At 43.0% G+C, this 19,322-nt stretch overlaps 2 protein-coding genes across 2 annotated transcripts in view; one reads left to right on the forward strand and one right to left on the reverse strand.

Annotated features, from left to right (window-relative positions):
* The window catches only part of LOC111152889 (potassium channel tetramerization domain containing 19), a 30,541-nt gene extending 12,255 nt beyond the window's left edge, over positions 1 to 18,286 (reverse strand). The window contains exons 1-3 of the mRNA XM_022511612.1: positions 18,275 to 18,286; positions 12,050 to 12,346; positions 707 to 857 (exon numbers count right to left, since the gene is read on the reverse strand). Coding sequence (XP_022367320.1) covers positions 707 to 857; positions 12,050 to 12,346; positions 18,275 to 18,286 — 460 coding nt within the window. The remainder of the gene's footprint in view (positions 1 to 706; positions 858 to 12,049; positions 12,347 to 18,274) is intronic.
* A 217-nt stretch (positions 18,287 to 18,503) lies between these two features.
* Positions 18,504 to 19,322, forward strand: part of LOC111152891 (leucine rich repeat containing 36) — a 45,680-nt gene continuing 44,861 nt past the window's right edge. The window contains exon 1 of the mRNA XM_022511613.1: positions 18,504 to 18,576. Within this exon, the coding sequence (XP_022367321.1) occupies positions 18,507 to 18,576 (70 nt within the window). The 5' untranslated portion in view covers positions 18,504 to 18,506. The remainder of the gene's footprint in view (positions 18,577 to 19,322) is intronic.

Genomic DNA, 19,322 nt, shown 5'->3' on the forward strand with positions numbered 1-19,322 from the left:
TTTTCTTTTTTATTTTAAAGGTTATATTTATTTATTTGACAGAGAGTTAGAGAGTGCACAAGGAGGCAGAGCAGCAGGCATGGGGGGCGGGGGGAGAAGCAGGCTCTCTGCTGAGCAGGGAGCCTGATGTGGGGCTTGAGCCCAGGACCTTGGGATCATGACCTGAGCTGAAGGCAGACGCTTAAACGACTGAGCCACCCAGGCACCCCCCATCTGGTTTTTTTCTAATTGATCAAACCAACCATTGTTAGCCACAGACACAAAACAGATGCTTTTGACTCACTTGGAAGCTCAAAACCCATCAATAATCATGAATGGCTGCATTGGTGTCTCAGGCCAATCTATACCTCAAGTCACCCATCAGACAGTGATCATTTGGGGACTCTTCTCGTGTGGTAGTTAGAGGTGACTTGAATGGTTGGTGGAGTTCTTGGACTACTAGGAGGGGCAGAATACACTACAGCCTTGCCCAAATGAAGCCAGTATGCAGAGGAATGAAAGTGGAAAAGGATGTTTAGTTCCAGTGGGTAAGCACCCTTGGAGAGGACATGTGCAGGGTACAAGATCAAAGAAGATGATGGAGAGGTAGAGAGATCATCCAGAACTACTTCAGCAATCAGACTGCTCTCCAGAGGAAGCTACTCTGTTAGGGTGAGGAGAAGGGAAGCTGGTGTGGGCGATAGTAACAATCAGCCAGTGGGTATACCTGTGAAGGCGGGGCTTTTTATAGGAAATTCTGAGGGTTTGCTGATACACTTCCATGTTCGCCAGTAGTTCAAAGATGCTCTCTCGGCAACAGGTATGTCTGCAGGCCGTACACGCAGGTGGTGTTTCCCTTCCTTCAGATTATCTAGAGTCTGTGAGATACAGAAAATTACTGCCTTGAAAATTCTAAATTGCATAATTATCAGTTCTAGGGCAAATACCAGGAAAAATAGCATGTGACTCACTTTGGTAAAGTGTTTTGAAATAAATTTAGACAATCACACAAAAGTATAAAAATTTAGTCTACAAGATGATATGCTGATATTCAAAATTTCAATGACCATCTTCTGATTTTTGAAACAATCCTTTTGGGTTATAATTTTATGTTGATTAATAGAAATTTATCTTACATAAAGCTAAAGAGTAATTTATATTTAATCATTAAAAACTGGAGATTTTCTACCATTTCCACTCAACAATTTGTATAATTGCTGTGATCTGCTTATCGTTTGTGTTCATCCTAATCCTGGAACGTGAGCTTAGCAGGGAATTGAACATGGCAATGGGTACCACAGTTTTTAGAGCACTTTCATATACATTTGCTCATTTACCCTGACACAACTTTGTGAGACAGATGTCGTAAATGTCTGCATTCCCATTTTACTGATGAAGCAATTGAGGGTAAAGGATTTGTGACTTGCTCAAGCAGTCTTCCACGTCCAGAGCTTCTCCACTTGAAGGAGCAGGTGACCAGGGTCGGGTACATAATCTGGAGCACACTAGGTAGGCAGGGCTGAAGCTCAAAGCAGAAGGTGGGTTGGTGCTACCCATCACTCAAGGACCCATTCTCCCTTGAAAGTTCTGTATAAGGGGCAGATTATCATAACAGCAATCCCATTTTTCCTGTCCCTACTCTAGAAGAAAAAAGTATTTTCCCAAGAAATTTCTGGAGATAGTTAGAAAAGTAGTTTTTGAAAGGCATCACATGACAACGTTTTCTTTCCTCTAAGAGCCTCAAAATCAACAAAACACCTTAGACTCAGTATGAGAACCTGCTTCTAAGCTGAACTACACAGTTGAGGCTCTTGTGAAGCCGCTCATAGAAGCCCAAGCTTTGAAAGTGCCCTCTGGTGGCCATGGCCCACATAATAGCTTAGCGTCTGTAAAAGGAGGGGACTAGAAATGGGAGAATCTTCCTCACTTTGGGTGACTGGTGGATTTGTGGAAGGCCTGGGAAAGATCAGGGTCATGGGGAGTGCGTTCTGGGAGCACTGAGTAACAGGAGGGAGGAACAGGTGTGTGTGAAACATCAGAAGAGAGTCTGTCATTCATTTATTTGAGAAATGCTTGTGTATTACTAGGACCACAGATACCGTGCCTAGACTCAAGGAACTCTCAGCTTGGAGGAAAGCTGAGAAAAGATGAGAAAACCAACAATTTATATATACGGAGATTAAAAGCCAGCATCGTTTTTGAAGTTTCAGGAGCTCCAGGAACCCCAGAATTTCTTTGCATAGCGTTGGAAGGATATGTAAGCTTTCTTCTCCCCCTTTGCTTGGCATTGCACACAACTTTAGCTTCTATGTCAAGCTCTCAGCCACCCTGGGGAAATTGGTGAAAGATGGGTTTCTGTATAAGGGAGTTAGTTAGCCTCGGGCAAAGAGAAATAAAAACGAGGTGTAGGAAGATAACAGAGAAACCGGAACAGTTTCTGCATCAGTGGGTGAGCAGGATTACTGAATTAAAATGAGATGATAATGATGATGATGGTAATAATAATAATAAATTATTATAATGTGGCAGTATTTATAAGTGGAATAAAGAAAAGAGTGACTGCACAGGAAGGACAGGACAGGTGGGAGGATGATAGGTAGAGATATATACTGAGGCCACCTGCCCCTGTGCCTTGATTGTAGCCTTAAGGTGTATGAAGGTTGGGGCGCCTGGGTGGCTCAGTCAGTTAAGTGTCTGCCTTCAGCTTGGATCATAATCTTGGGATCCTGGGATCAAGCACCATGTTGGACTCTCTGCTCAGCAGGGAGTCGGCTTCTTGACTCTCCCTCTGACCTCTCCCAATCTCCCTCTCTCTCTCAAATAAATAAATAAAATCTCAAGAAAAAAGTTTTGGAGGTTGAGGGAGTGAGGGAGATGAATCTAGAGCAGTAAACAAGAGCCAGAGAGTGAAGAGCTCTGTAAGAGCTCTATTCACATGCTATGACCCATAAATTTATTAGTAAGCTGGCCTGAGGAGTTTGATATCTCCCTTGGTTAAGAGAAGACATTGAAGGATTTCAAGCAGGGACTATGACTTGACTGATAGTCACACCAGTCAGTCAGCAAGCCCTAAGACTCCATGCCCTGCTCTCTGTTCCACCTTCTTCTTTCTATCCCCTCCCCTAGTCCTGGTCCTCTCATCCCCAGGCCCTCTCCGTGATCTTTCAAGCATGCAAATGAGTCCAATCCACTCTCCATCTTAAAAAACTTAAGTGCTCCCCACTACTTATGGGACATCCAAATTCTCCTTGGCATTGAATGCAAGGTCCTTCACAATCAATAGAGGCAGCAGGATATATACAAAAAGCACAAGGGCCTCAGACAGACTGGGCTTTGAATCTTGGTCACTTGAGAGCTGACATTTATTGCCCAGGCACTTTTTTTTTTTTAAGATTTTATTTTTAAGTAATCTCTACACCTAACATGGGGTTCGAACTCACAACCTCAGGAACAAAAGTTGCACATTCTACTGACTGAGCCATCCAGACACTGCATCCAGGCATTTTTTTTTTTTTAAAGATTTCACTTATTTATTTGATAGAGAGCGATCACAAGTAGACAGAGAGGCAGGCAGAGAGAGAGAGAGAGAGAGGGAAGCAGGCTCCCTGCTGAGCAGAGAACCCGATGTGGGACTCAATCCCAGGACCCTGAGATCATGACCCGAGCTGAAGGCAGCAGCTTAACCCACTGAGCCACCCAGGCGCCCTGCATCCAGGCATTTTTAAACTGAATCCTCCTAATGTCCCACCTCCCCCACATACCAAGTAGGCTTTGCTATTATCACTCCCTTTTAGCAATGGGAAACAAGGCCCAAGAAGGGAAAAAGTACTCAGTGCCCCCAAATAAGTGGAGATGCTAGGAATGGAACCCAGAATTCCAGATCCATGCTCTTCACCATTGCTTTTAACAAGTTGCCTCCCATCTGTTACTTAACCTCTAGAAGCCTCAGACTCCTCACAGGCAAACTGGAGATAGGAAAATCTGGAAGGTATTGTTTAAGGATTAAAGGAAGTAATATAAATGTTAATTTCCTTCCTCTTAGGGGTCAGATCCCAAACTACCTTTCCAGCTTCATCTCCTACCATTCTTTGTCTGCCTCCCATCATCAGTGACTCCAAACTCTGTAAAACTCCAAAGACACTGTAATGCCTCCTCAACTTTGTATATGCAATTTCCTCTTCCCAGAGCACTTCTCTCCTCCCTTCTCTGTCTGAAAAGCCTGGAGCCTCCCCTAGCTAGAATTGGTCATTCTCTTTTGTTCCCACAGACCCCTCCAAACTTCTCTTTCTGGGTCCCTAGCTTGGTTTCAGGCCTGTCTTTTCAGGCTTTGTTGGGGGGGGGGGACAGCCGGCTTGATGCATCCCCAGCTTCTAGTCTAGAACCTAATATGTAGGAAATGCTCAGAATTGATGTGTTAAATGAAAGAATACATGTAAATGGAGACAGAGAAAACTGAGTCCTCTGGAAAGAAGAGCAAAATGAAACACGAGGGAGCTCAAAATGAGCTGGCCTAGGAGACTGCATTCACAAAAAAACCTGAGAAAGATGCCAAGGAAAAGCCAACACAGGATTACAGTGGGCAGAGCCCAGAGAGTTCAGAGGGTAGGGAATGCAGTGATTCCAACTTGGGACTTAGAGTCCAGAGGGAAGATCTAGCGGGGAGAGGGACAAGGATATGAAGAAGGAGAGGGAGACAGGATGACAAGACAAATGATCTCAACTTGGGTCTGATTGGTGATGGATCAGAAGATGTCGGGTGAGGACACCTGGGTGGCTCAGTGGGTTAAGCCTCTGCCTTCGGCTCAGGTCATGATCTCAGGGTCCTGGGATCGAGCCTTGCATTGGGCTCTCTGCTCAGCAGGGAGCCTGCTTCCCTCTCTCTCTCTCTTTGCCTGCTTTCTGCCTACTTGTGATCTCTGTCTGTCATATAAATAAATAAAAATCTTTAAAAAAAAAAGATGTCTGGTGAAGTAGAAAGAAAAGAGAGTAAAACTAGAGAGAGCCTGCAAGAGACAGCAGACCATCTGAAACCCATGCTAAGCTGACTGCATCAGAAGAACTTGAACCTGTCATTTATTTCACTTGCAGATTCAAATCCTGAAATTCTGTCCCAGTGGAAGAAACAACAGTGCCCTTGAACAACTCTAAATTGGCCACTGTGGAAAGGATGTGTTGCAGGAGGGAAATCCCTGCCTGGGAAAACAGCCCGGAGGATGGGCCTGGACTCCCTTTTTGGAGGTGCTGTTTGAAATCCAGGTATACCCTGTGGGGTGGGTGGGTAGGACAGTCCGACCAGCTTGAGAGATATACTAGCTGAGAGAATAATCTATTTTGAAGAAATGAAATCTCCATTTCTTGCTACTTCTACGAATGTAAAGTGTGAGCTGTACCATTCTCTCCAAGAAAGGTATGTTTTGTTTTGCTTTGTTTTAATATTTTATCTATTTAATTGGGAGAAAGAGAGAGAGTGAGAGAGAGAGAGCACAAGCAGGGGGAGCAGCAGGCGGAGGGAGAAGCAGGCTCCCGCTGAGCAAGGAGCCCGCCTGGGACTCGATACCAGGACACTGGGATCACAACCCGAGCTGAAGGCAGATGCTTAACTGAATGAGCCACCCAGGCGTCCCCAAGAAAGAAGGTATGTTTGACAAATCTTAAAAACAAAAAACATACAAATCCCAAAAGCTCACAATTCCTGCCAGTCAAGTCATGCTGCACGCACTGGGCCCAGAAACCTTAATTACGTTGTTTTCTAAAACTCTGCTCTGACTTCTAGAAACACAAAGCCTTCTACTCATGGGAAGCCATTTAGGGGCTATATGAATCAAAAGAACACATTCCCTAATTCCCTCACTTTGCTTTATTGTTCTCAATAACACCTACTTATTTATTTACCATCTGTTAGTCTCCCCTAGTAGATAAAACCTCCAAAACCATGAGGATCTTCTTGCCTGTTCTGTTCTCTGCTGTATTTGCAGCAGCCGCAATAGTTTGTGGGATCTCAAGTCATTGTTGTTTTAAAGATTTTATTTATTTATTTGACGGAGATCACAAGTAGGCAGAGAGGCAGGCAGAGAGAGAGGAGGAAGCAGGCTCCCCTCGGAGCAGAGAGCCTGATGTGGGGCTCGATCCCAGGACCCTGGGATCATGCCCTGAGCTGAAGGCAGAGGCTTAACCCACTGAGCCTCCCAGGCACCCCTCAATTCATTTTTTCAAGTGATTTTATTATTTAATAGAGAGAGCGAGAGAGCAAGCACGAGTCGGGGGGAGGGGCAGATGCAGGCTCCCTGCTGAGCTGGGAGCCCAATGTGGGACTTGATCCCAGGACTCTGAGGTCATGACCTGAGCTGTAGACAGATGCTCAACCAACTGAGCCACCCAGGCACGCCTCAATACATTTTCATAGAATGAAAGAGGTAATGAATCAGTGAAGGGAATTTCAGAGAGCCTAGCTTCCAGCTGTCCTTTGGCTTCATTGACTAAAGTTCCCACAGAGTATATGGCTGCTCTCTATGGAGTTCAATTCCACTTCTATCTGCCTGAATACTACTTCTATGAATTTTACTATTCACATGCTATGACCCATAAAGTTATTAAAGGGAGAATTTCTTTTTTTTTAAGATTTTATTTATTTACTTGACAGACAGAGATCACAAGTAGGCAGAGAAGCAGGCAGAGAGAGAGAGAGGGAAGCAGGCTCCCTGCTGAGCAGAGAGCCCGAAGTGAGGCTCGATCCCAGGACCCCGAGATCATGACCTGAGCCGAAGGCAGAGGCTTAACCCACTGCCCCGAGGGAGAATTTCTTTAGGGAAATATAGACCCGCATTTAGATGGCTAGTTACTAGCACAAGGATAATTAATGTTACTTTTGGCCTAGCCAGTAGTGAAGAAACACGTCAGTCAGAAGCAGTCAGAAGCAGTTTAAGATTAATAGCGTGGGGGCAGTTGTGTATGTGTGTAGGTATGACCACCACATGATGGCTCACGAATGTACTACTGGCAGAGCTCAGGGACTTAATGGAGGTTTTTCAAAGCAGAATCAGTGCTCAGAGATGCCTAATGCTCTGATGTGGGCTGCTGGAAGGAGCTTGGAGGAGCCCACAAATCTCCAACTGCCTTATAAAAACAAGGAAGGCCAGCATCAATGTGAAACTCAAAGGAAGCAAGGCTAGTAGAACAAGAGGATGCAGAAGAGCTGCTATCAGCCAAAGGAGCCAAATAAGAGACAACTATCAATATCTCAAACCCGCCTCTCCCACGACTACCTCCCATTCCCTGACCCCGCAGAAGTAGATTCAGCCTTCATAGGTCATCTTGGGTACATCATTCAGTGTTCTCTCAGTGGATGCTTATTAAACACCTGTTACAGGCTGGATGCTGTGAGAGGCTGGGAATGCAAATTCGAAAAGAACACAGGCTAGTGAAGGAGGAAGATACACGAATACCTGAGCCAAACAGAATAGCACTGATCGGTGACGGGAATTAACCCTGAGAGCAGAGAAACAAAATGCCACCTGGAATCGTCAGGCGAGGCTTCCCTAGGAGCACATGTAGGGGATCATTCCAGGAAGAAGAAATTGCAAGTTAAAAGGTGTGAGGAGAAGTCATTTGGGGTGCTTAGGGACATGGTTGAATTTCAAAGTGTGTGTGAGTGTGTGTGTGTGAGTACCCATGCATGCACATGGCTGTGTATGTGCTGGGTGGGACAGGACAGGGCATGCAGACGCCACGTCAAGGGTTGTCCACTTACCCATACATCCACAATCAAGCAATGCTGTTGGGATGAGTATCTACTGGTTTTTGTTGTTGTTGTTGTTGTTAGATTTTATTTATTTGACAGACAGAGATCACAAGTAGGCAGAGAGGCAGGCAGAGAGAGAGAGGAGGAAGCAGGCTCCCCACCAAGGAAAGAGCCCAATGCGGGGCTCGATCCCAGGACCCTGGGACCATGACTTGAGCCGAAGGCAGAGGCTTTAACCCTCTGAGCCACCCAGGCGCCCCGCGTATCTACTGTTGATGTAATCTTGCTTTCCAGGATTACAGTGGTAATCTGTCTTCACATCATGAGTAATAGGAAATGTGAGACCTGTTACTTGTCTGTTTTCATAAAAGCATCATTTGTGTGATCAACATAAAAACTCCCTGGCTCCCTCGAGCACAAGGAATGCAGGTATATTTGGGTTGCTTGCTGGTAGCAGAATGCTCATAGGCAGAATAATTAGAAGTCCCCAGAAGGCAATGGAAAAGGAGACACAAGTAGCATGCACTGTCATACTAAGTCCTCAGTGGGCTTCAAGGGGACAAGTAAAAGGGAATCCACAGTCTGCCGAAAACCTTGAACCCTTGTGGGGGACCCTGAAGAGAAATTTCACACTGCAGTAGCAGCTGACTCTCAACCAGGCTGATGGCTTGTGAGAGGCTGGAAGCAGCTTACATTTATTTAGGCAAAGGGGACTTCCCAAAGCACATAGAAAGCTCCAGGATACACTGTAACGTTAATGTACAGACCTGGAATGACTACTCTGTATTTTCTCTGTGAACATCCAGGCTCATGGATTTACGTAGCAGCTTTGATGACTCCCAAATTTATACCTCCAGATCAGATTGCTCCCATGAATTCCAGACCTTATACATCCTGCCACCTTTTCACCATTGCCACTTGGATATTTAATACCCTTTTCTTGCCTCTCAAATTTAACACATTCAAATCCAAACCCCTGATTTTTCCCCCTAAACCTGCTCATCCCTTGGAATCCACCATTCGCTTACTGCTCAGGATACAAAGGAGTTAATCCATTCTCTCTTACCCTACCAACAATTCATACCAAGAATTCATTAGCAAACCCTGTCAGTTCTCTCACAGAGACACATCCAGAATTTGGACACTTCTAACTCTTCTATTACCACCTTAGGCCAAACTACCACTGTATTTTATCTGGATGCTACAGGAGCCTCCTAACTGGTCTTCTTGCTTTTCTTGTGACCCATTAGAGTGTAGGCCAGGGGTTGACACATTGTGGGGCTTGAACTCATGACCCTGAGATCAAAATATGAGCTGAAATCAAGAGTTGGGTGCCTCACACATTGAGCCACCCAGGTGCCCTGGAAAACTTTTTCTGTAAAAGTGCAGATAGCAAATATTTTAGGCTTTGAGAATTTGGTCCCTGTTGCAACTATTCAACTCTATTAAAGCTAAAGAGCAGCTATCCACAATATATAAAGAAGTGAGCATGACTGTGTTAAAATAAAACTTAACGGGCACTGAAATTTGAACTTCATATAATATTCATGCACCATAAAATATTTTTCTTTTGGTTTTTGTTTGACCATATAAAAACGTAAAAACCATTCTTAGCTAACATGCTGTACAAAAAAAGGTAGTGAGCTGGATTTTATCCAAAGGGTATAGTTTGATGACTCCTGGTCTAATATCAAGATAGAAGTCAATGATTTTTTATAGTTTTATTGAAATATATTTAATGTGAAATGCATTCTTATTATATATAATATGAATGATAAAATCTCCAATTTAAGTTGTACAGTTCACTGGTTTTTCTTATGTTCACAGAGCTATGCAGCCATCATCACAATCTGTTTAAACATCCTAAAAAGTAACTTTGTACCCATTTACAGTCATTGCCGATCCTCCTCACCTTATCCTTCCCCCACTGTACCTCAGCTCTAGGCAACAACGAATCTTTCTGTCTCTATAACTTTGCCTATTATGCACATTTTATATAAATTAAATCATGCACAATATGGTCCTCTGTGTCTGACTTCTTTCTCTTAGCATAATGTTTAAAGCTCATCCTTGTTGTTACATTTATTAGTACTGCATTCCTTTTTACTGACAAAAAATATTCCATTGTATGGATATACATTTGTTTGTTATTTATCAGCTGATAAAACATAAGGATTGTTTCTACTTCTTGGCTACTATGAATAATGCTGCTTTGAACATTTGTTTACAAGTTTTTGTGTGGACATAAGTTTTAATTTTTCTTGGGTATAGATTTAGAAGTGGAATTAATTGGGTCGCATGATAACTCTAATTTTTTGAGGAACTGCCAGACTGTTTTCCAGAGAAGCTGTATGTATATACTGAAATGCAATCTTCTGAATCTGAGATGTATTATAGGTGTAAAACACACCTCGGATTTTGAAGACTTTGTACAAAAATGTAAAATATATCAGTTTTAAAATACTGATCACATGCTGTAAAGATAGCACTTTAAATATGTTGTTAAAGAAAATATTATTAAAATTAATGTTACTTTTTAATTTTTTAAAAATATGGCTACTAGAAAATTTAAAATTACTTGTGGCTTACATTTTATTTTTGTTGGTTCATTCCATGTTTTCCTTAAAGCCCACAGGAATAATGCCTGCTACCCAAAATGTTTTCAATAAATACTGGCTGAATGCATTAAGTTGGACTGCCTGAAAATAGTCTTTAGACTAATAATTGGAAAACTCCCGTTTTCTCCAAGGAAAGCATTCATACTTTTATGCAAGAACCTGATTTTTGGACAGGACTTAGCAGTGGGGAAAGTGATGGAAATGTGTGAGGCTGTTGATTTGCTTGAGATGGCTATTGATTCTCCACCTGTATTTATACTCTGCTTCAAAGAATAAACATCACTTCAATTAGACCAGCTTAAGTGTTTATTTCTTTGAAAACACTATTTCCAAAACATAAGCACTTGTTTTACTGTATCTTTAGGGAGGCAGATCCACATGATTCTTCAACTACTTCTACTGCTCACACAACTTGGAACTTTGGAATTGGACCAATTCATTGGCCTGTGAGTTGCTACTTCCTATTCTGAAGTTGCTTCCCATATAGATTTTGTTTCAGTTTGGAAAGTGAGGATAGGAAAGGAATTAAAGGGCTTAATAAACTGTTTGTATAACGCACTTGTGTTCTTTAAAATGGTTCTTCAAAAAATTGCCTTGATCTCTTTGATTTTCTGTAATGAACATGTGACTCCTTCCTTTTCCCCACAGAATCAGTGCTTTGGCATAGAGTCATCAGCAATCTTGATATGCCAGGGTATGTAAGTATTTTTGAAGCCACTTGTAATTATTCTAGCACTCCATTGCAGAGGTAGCTGAAAAAAATTTTATTTCAGGTGGGTAGCCTTAAAAAAATAAAAAGAAAAGACCACTACAACAACTTGTGTTGGGATATGGTAAGGGTTTTGATTTCCAAATATATAATAACTTTTAAGAAAAAACATTAAGTTATTTAGTAAGGAATACCTACAAAAACACTCAGTGTGAAATGTTCTCATTCCTATATGACCCAGATATGCACGATCTACCTCAATTTTCTTCTAAGCAGTGTTGGGGAGGCACAGCTGGTAGTGCACTGAGATGAACTGTGACTTATTGGGTCAGTGCTTATGGAGATGGATCCCATAAACAACACTTTGTCCAGACAGTGGGATTAATATGGAGCATGGCCAATGGTCCTTTCTAGTCATAATACTTAGCTTTTCTAGGTTAAAAGGAAAATCATTGTCCAAAAACTAAGAATAAACTACTTAAGATAAGCTATAGAAATGGTTTCTGGGGGCGCCTGGGTGGCTCAGTGGGTTAAGCCTCTGCCTTCGGCTCAGGTCATGGTCTCAGGGTCCTGGGATCGAGCCCCGCATCGGGCTCTCTGCTCAGCAGGGAGTCTGCTTCCCTTCCTCTCTCTCTCTGCCTGCCTCTCTGCCTACTTGTGATCTCTGTCTGTCAAATAAATAAATAAAATCTTAAAAAAAAATGGTTTCTGTAGTCTGGAGAAAAATCAAGATTCAAGAAGAATGTTAAAATACGATTTCCAAGAGTCAAGGAACCAACTCTGCAGCTGGTTAAGTCCCATCCTGGAAATGTGGTGGCTACTGGTAGAGGTAAGGCACAGTCAGGATGAAATCATTTATTCAGTTTATTTATTACTTTAACTCATTCATCATACTTCCCCATTAAGAGGGTCATCTCAGCAACCAATACATGAAAGGACCCAGCACTTAGTGATTGATATAAGTCCTATGTTTCTGCTCACTCTTAGAAGACAAGAGTATCTTACCTGCAACAAAGGCATCAGCTGCAAACCCAGTGCTTGCTCATAGAGTAAGTTCAGTTCTGCACAACTGGAGAAGGAGAGTTTGGAAGTGTAGAGGTAATAATGCACATGCCTAAATGTGGAACCATCTCTGTCGATGAATAGCCTCTGGCTTTCCAAAGAGGTCAAGGCTGAAGCCTCTTTCCATAGCAGGGAGTCTGGAAACTGAGCAAGTTTGCTTCTGGGAACTGAGAAATGCCAGCCCCCAACGTTGAAATGAAACAAATCCTCTGCTGATTCATGAGGCATGCCAGGTTCCTCCTAAAAGAAGAATGAAAACAGAGCTACGCAGGAAAAAGAAATAAAAAGCATCCATATTGGAAAGGAAGAAGTAAGACTATTTGCAGATGAAATCCCAAGGAATTCACTAGGAAATTATTATAAATGAGTTCAACAAGGGTGAAAGATATATATCAATTGTATTTTTATTTTTAAATTTTATTTATGTATTTATTTGAGAGGGAGAGAGAGTGTGTGTGTGCAAGAGTTGGGGGAGTGGGCAGAGGCAGAGGGAGAGAGAGGATCTCAAGGAAGCTCCACATCCAGCATGAGCCTATTGAGGGGCCTGAACTCACAATCCTGAGCATGAACTGAGCTAAAATCAAGAGTCGGATGCTTAACTGACTGAGCCACCCAGGTGCCCCACATCTGGATTTTAATACACTAGCAAATGAACAATCCAAAAATGAGACTAAGAAAACAATTCTATTCCAACAGTATCAAAAAGAACAAAATATTTAGGAATAAATTTAATAAAACAAAGGTAATACTTATACTCTGAAAAGTTCAAAACATAGCTGAAATAAATTTTAAAAGACCTAAGTAAATGGAAAAACATCTCATGTTTACCACTCAGAAGATTTAATGCTATTAGGATTGGAATACTTTCCAAATTAATCTACAGATGGAACACAGTCCCTATGAAAATTCCAGCTGCCTTTTTTTGTGTGTGTGCAAAAATTGGCAAGCTGATATTAAAATTCATATGGAAATAAAAGGGACCCCAAATAGAAAAAAAAAACCTCTTGAAAAAGGAGAACAAATTTTTTAAATTAATTCATTAGTTTGGCAGAGAGAGTGAGGGGAGGGGAAGAGGGAGAGAATCTCAAGTCAACTCCCTGCTGAGCTTGGAGCCCAAAGTGGGGCTTGATCTAACCTGACCTGGAATCAAGAGTTAGACACTTAACCAAATGAGCCACCCAGGTGCCCCAACGAGAACAAAATTTGATGATTCACACTTTCCACTTTCAAAACTTACTAAAATGCTATAGTAATCAAAATAATGTGTTATTGGGATAAGGAAAACATAGGGATAAGTGGAATGCCATTGAGAGTCCAGAAATAAACCTTTACATTTATGGTTAATTGAATTTTACAAGAGAGCCAAGGCAATCCAATGGGTAAAGAATAGCCTTTTCAAAAAGTAGTGCTGGGACAACTGGACATCCATGTGCAAAAGAAGAAGAAGGAGAAGAAGAAGAAGGGGAGGAAGAAGAGGAGAAGGAAGAGGAGGAAGAGGAAGAAGAACAGAAGGAAGAGGAAGAAGAAGAAGAGGAGGAAGAGGGAGGAAGAGGAGGAAGAAGAGGAAGAAGAGGAAGAGGAGGAAGGAGAAGGAGAAGAGGTAGTAGTTAGACCCCCCACCTCACACCATACACAAAAATTAACGCCAAATGGACCAAACCTAAAATTAAGAGCTAAAAATATGAAACCCTTAGAAGAAAACACAAAATCCTCATGATCTTAGATTAGGAGGTAATGCCTTCTTAGATGAGATACAGAAAGCACAACTGAAACAAACAAATAAAACATCAAAATTAAAAACTTTTGTGCTTCAAAAGATGTCAGCAAGTAAAAAGATAACCCCATATAATGAAACAAAATATTTGCAAATCACATATCTGATAAAGAACTTGTATTTAGACTATATAAATAACTCTTACAACTCGGGGCGCCTGGGTGGCTCAGTGGGTTGATAGGCCTCTGCCTTCGGCTCAGGTCATGAGCTCAGGGTCCTGGGATCGAGTCCCGCATCGGGCTCTCTGCTTGGCAGGGAGCCTGCTTTCTCCTCTCTCTCTCTCTCTGTCTGCCTCTCTGCCTACTTGTGATCTCTCTCTGTCAAATAAATAAATAAAATATTAAAATAACTCTTACAACTCAATAATAAATAATAAAAATATGGACAATCAAATTTAAAAGGGAGTAAAAAAATCTAAAAAGACACTTTTCTAAAGGAGATATATAAATGATCAATAACACATGAAAATATACTTAACATCATTTGCTATGAGGGCAATGCAAATCAAAACTTGCAATGATATACCACTTCATACCCAGTAGGATGACCTGAATCAAAGTGATAGATAACAAGTGTTGACAAGGATTAGAGAAACTGGAACCTTCTAACACTGCTGGCAAGAGTGTAAAGTGGTTCAGCTACTCTGGGAAACAGTTTAGTGGTTCATCAAAATGTTAAACATGTAGTTACTATATGGCCCAGCAATTCCACTTCTAGTTATAAATTCAAGAGAAATGAAACCTATGTCCACACAAAAACTTGCAGATGAATGTTCATAGAAGCATTATTCTTAACAGCCAAACATTAGAAACAACCTAATGTTGATCAACTGCTGAATAAATGAAATGTAGTGTATCCATACAATGGAGTATTATTTATCAATAAAAAGGAAGTACTGCTACGTGCTACAACTCAGATGAACATTGAAACATGCTAAGTGAAAAAAACCAGACACAAATGACCACATATTACATGATTCCATCCACGTGTAATGTGCAGAATAGGCAAATTTCTAGAATAGATTAGTGGTGGCTTAGGGCTAGAGAGGTTATGGGGGAAATGGGCAGTGACTAATAGGTATGGAATTTCTTCTTCAGATAATGCAAATGTTGCAAAATTGTGATACTAGTTGCACACTCTGTGAATATACTAAAAACCACTGAACTGTACACTTTCAATGATAAATTGTAGTATGGGAATTATTTCTTTTTTTTTTTTTTTTTTTTAAGATTTTATTTATTTATTTGACAGAGAGATCACAAGCAGGCAGAGAGAGAGGAGGAAGCAGGCTCCCCTAGAGAGCAGAGAGCCCGATGCGGGGCTCGATCCCAGGACTCTGAGATCATGACCTGAGCCGAAGGCAGCGGCTTAACCCACTGAGCCACCCAGGCGCCCCTGGGAATTATTTCTTAATAAAGCCATTTAAAACAGAGTTATGAGGCCCTGCATTGGGCTTCACACTCAGCATGGAATCTGCTTGGGATCCTTTAATTCCTCCTCCCCCTCTGCCCCTCTCCCTGCTCTTTCTCTCACTCTCTCAAATATGTGCATACATACATACATAAAATCTTTTTAAAAAGAGAGAGAGCGAGAGTTATGAGGAGGCACTCCCTACCCCTCTGAGTGCATGCAGAGCTTTCTTGGGATCATACCTGCAAAGACATTACATTATTGAGGCCATAGCAGAATACCTGAATGTTGTGGTTTCCTTTTCCTATATACAAAGGCAGCAAAGATCATTAAACTTCCCCAGCTCATTGTTAAAAGTTCAAGGTTATCTATTCATGTAAGTCCACTATTTTGCTTCAATATGACCTAGCTTATTGCTGGTGCAGCCACTCTGGAAGACAGTATGGAGGTTCCTCAAAAAGTTGAAAATAGAACTTTCCTATGACCCAGCAACTGCACTACTGTGATACAAATGTAGCGATCCGAAGGGTCACGTACACCCCATGTTTATAGCAGCAATAGTCCACAATAGCCAAACTATGGAAAGAGCCTAGATGTCCATCAACAGAGGAATGAAAAAAAGAGATGTGGTATATATCTACAATGGAATATTATGCAGCCATCAAAGAATGAAATCTTGGGGCGCCTGAGTGGCTCAGTGGGTTGGGCCGCTGCCTTCGGCTCGGGTCGTGATCTCAGGGTCCTAGGATCGAGTCCCGCATCGGGCTCTCTGCTCAGCGGGGAGCCTGCTTCCCTCTCTCTCTCTCTGCCTGCCTCTCTGCCTACTTGTGATCTCTCTCTGTCAAATAAATAAATAAAATCTTAAAAAAAATGAAATCTTGCCGTTTGCAATGATGTGGATGAAACTAGAGGGTATTAAGCTAAGTGAAATAAGTCAATCAGAGAAAGACAATTATCACATGATCTCACTGATATGAGGAACTTGAGAAACAAGACAGGATCAGAGGGGAAGGAAGAGAAAAATGAAACAAGATGAAAGCAGAGAGGTAGACAAACCACAAGAGACTCTTAATCTCATGAAACAAACTGAGGGTTGCTGGAGGGGAGGGGGGTGGGAGGGATGGGGTGGCTGGTTGATGGACACTGGGGATGGTGTATGCTATGGTGAGGGCTATGAATTGTCTAAGACTGATGAATCACAGACCTGTTTCCCTGAAACAAATAATACATTATATGTTAATAAAAAAAGAATTTAAAAAAAGATGACTTAGCTTATCAACACTATAGAAAAGTAGAACATATGAACATACAAACCATCTGTATCAGATTTTAAAATAAACACTCAAGGACCACTACCCTTGTAAACAAAATTTAAAAGGTGGTAAATAGCATAAAAATTGCACCTTAAAAAGAACCATTAAATAATTTTGAATTCTAAGTAAAAATTATGCATGCTGAAGCAATTGGGGTGCAATGTACTGATGTTTATAACATTTTGAAATGCATCAGCAAACCAATATGGATTGGTAAAGGGATGGAAAGATGGACATGTGATAAATACAGCAAGATGTTCACTGTAGAATGCAGGCAGTGGGTATATAGTTCTTTCACCCTCTCTGAATCTTTCAAAATTTGCATTAAAATGTTGGTGGGAGGGGAAGAGTGTTAAAGAGGTGGTTGCTAAAGAGAGGAAAGGCCTACTTCTCCAACAAAACCTGTATCTTCCATTTTGACAGCTCAGGAAGGAAAATAAATGCATACAACAAAGAAGTGGGTGGAGTTCCTTTCTCTTAAAATAACCTGGTCTATATTCAGATGTAAAGAAGGGCAATTATATATGCCACATTTGAGGCTAAAAGAGTTAAAGGGGTCATGAGAAAGATTACAGATTTTTAAATGGTGTCATGATTCATGGAAGTTCAGGAAGAAAAGCCAATCTAATGAACTAATCTAGGTTTTTGAGTCCTGGCCCTCTTTAAAAATGGCTACAGCTGAGCATGACAAGCTGATGGTAAATAAGAGTTCCACCTAGACCAGAAAGCATAAATATGCAAGGACTCTTGATTTTGCTTTCTGTTTTTCTTAAAGGTGACTAGCTGGTTGACAGCTCAGTGTAAGTGCTCCTACTATGCAGATTTTGGCTGCCAAAGAAAACCCACTCCTGGAAGGTGAGTCACAGCTCTGTTCTCAGTCCTCTTTTCTTATTAAGGATAGGCTTTGACAAGAGTGTCTTGGCTCAAGAGTTTGCCTCCTTCTTACACCTACATGACCCATCCACAGGTGGGCTCTCAAGAGATGCCTGCTGGAGTGAGGGTAGAGATTAAGGATGTGGCTGCTCTTTCTAGAGTTCTCTTTCCAAAGACTGCACAGGAGTTTGCTAGCATAGAAGTATCCCAGCCTGGGGAGAGTCTTCGGTCAGAGGCAAGCTTGGGGACCTGTAGCACTAGAAGGACAAAAGGCTTCTTGCCAAACTGACTATAGGAAATGGGGTAGCCTTAGCATAATCATCTCCAGCCCATTCCAAAGAGTATTTCTCCTTTCCGCACTGCTCCTCCCTCCCAAAGGAGCACTTCCAAATCAATTTCTAGAGCTAGAACCACCTCATGATCTAAAGACAGGACTTCAACTCCTCTGAGCCAAGTTCACCAACGGTCCGATCTGGGGCTCCCTCCCTATCATGCCTCAGAGAGCTGCCCCCGCCCACCTCCTACCCCACTCCTTCAGATCTGGACACCTCCCCACCACTCACCCGCTGGCCACCGCCTCGTCTCAGAGTCAACAGCTCCAAACGCCGAGACATCAAGAACTTCACCTCGTTAAGAGGCATACCCTCCACCTCTCAGACCTGAAGTCCCCCAGAACCTCAAACTAGAACACATCATCCTTCAAAACAGGCGCATTCTTCCAACCCCACAGAGCCAGACCCCAAACCCTTCAAAGCTGGAGCCCTATCCCATCCCGTGTCCCAGAGCCAGGTCCCTAACCCTTGGCCACATCGCCTCCCCATTCGCCGCTTTGGTGTTTTTGGCGCCCCCGCCAGGGCGGGATCCATACCATAGTCGGGACTCTTGAGGCAGGCGGGCAGGCGCGCGATCAGCGCCCTAACGGCCGGGGGTGATCCGCTGCACGCGGGGGGCGGGGCCTGCGGCGGGGGGGGCGGGACCTGGCGTGCGCTAGTCCGTCTCGTGGACCGAGACAGGTGAGGGGCGGGCGGGGATGGCGGAGCAGTGGGATCTGGACGAGGAAGGCATCCGCCGCCTGGGGGCGCTGAGTCTGGAGCAGCCCGGTAGGGCCAGGACGGGAGGACCTGGGCGGGGAGCGTGGGGCCTGAGGCTGAGGGGAGAAAACTGAGGTAGAGGTGGGGGAACCTGAGGTTGACTCGGGGAATGGCGGCAGAGGAGCGGTCCCTGAGGCAGAGGAGGGGTTATTGAGGCAGAAGAGTCGTGAAGTAACCTGAGAGTGTGGGGAGGAGGGCGAGGAATTGAGGGAGACGAACGGAGTCTGAAGTGGAGGAGAAAGTAGACAAACAGGACACTATGGCCGGAAACCAGGAACTGGACAGAGTCTGAGCTAATGGAAGGAAACGGAGCCCCAAGAGGGCCATTGGCGGGAGAAGGGACGAGCTGAGAAGCGCTTTGGAGGTCGCGGTGCGCTTGAGGAGGGCACGAAGGGCGTTCGTATGGCATTTTTTGAAAATTTCAGACCCAGGAAGGCTTTGCGGTAAAATGAGAAAGGGTGTTTGGGGTAAAATGAGAAAGGATGTTCTCGTATCAATCCCTCTCTTCGTCTAGTCTCTGCCTCAAGAACTTGGCCATTTCTTTGATCCATCGGAATGGTGCCCTCATTTTAAGAGACTCTCCGAAAGGGGCCTCGGTTGTGAAAGCAAGGGCAAGCGGCTGGTTTCTCAAGGCGCTGGAGAGAACTGGCTGAGGAACTGCGTAGCCCACCTTTGACCTGGGCTCTGATTCGCAGAACTTGTTTTCTTTCTTTCTTTCTTTCTTTCTTTCTTTCTTTCTTTCTTTCTTTCTTTCT

Source organism: Enhydra lutris, unplaced genomic scaffold (genome assembly GCF_002288905.1).
Source record: "Enhydra lutris kenyoni isolate GAN:26980312 unplaced genomic scaffold, ASM228890v2 scaffoldscaffold30, whole genome shotgun sequence".
NCBI lineage: Eukaryota > Metazoa > Chordata > Mammalia > Carnivora > Mustelidae > Enhydra > Enhydra lutris.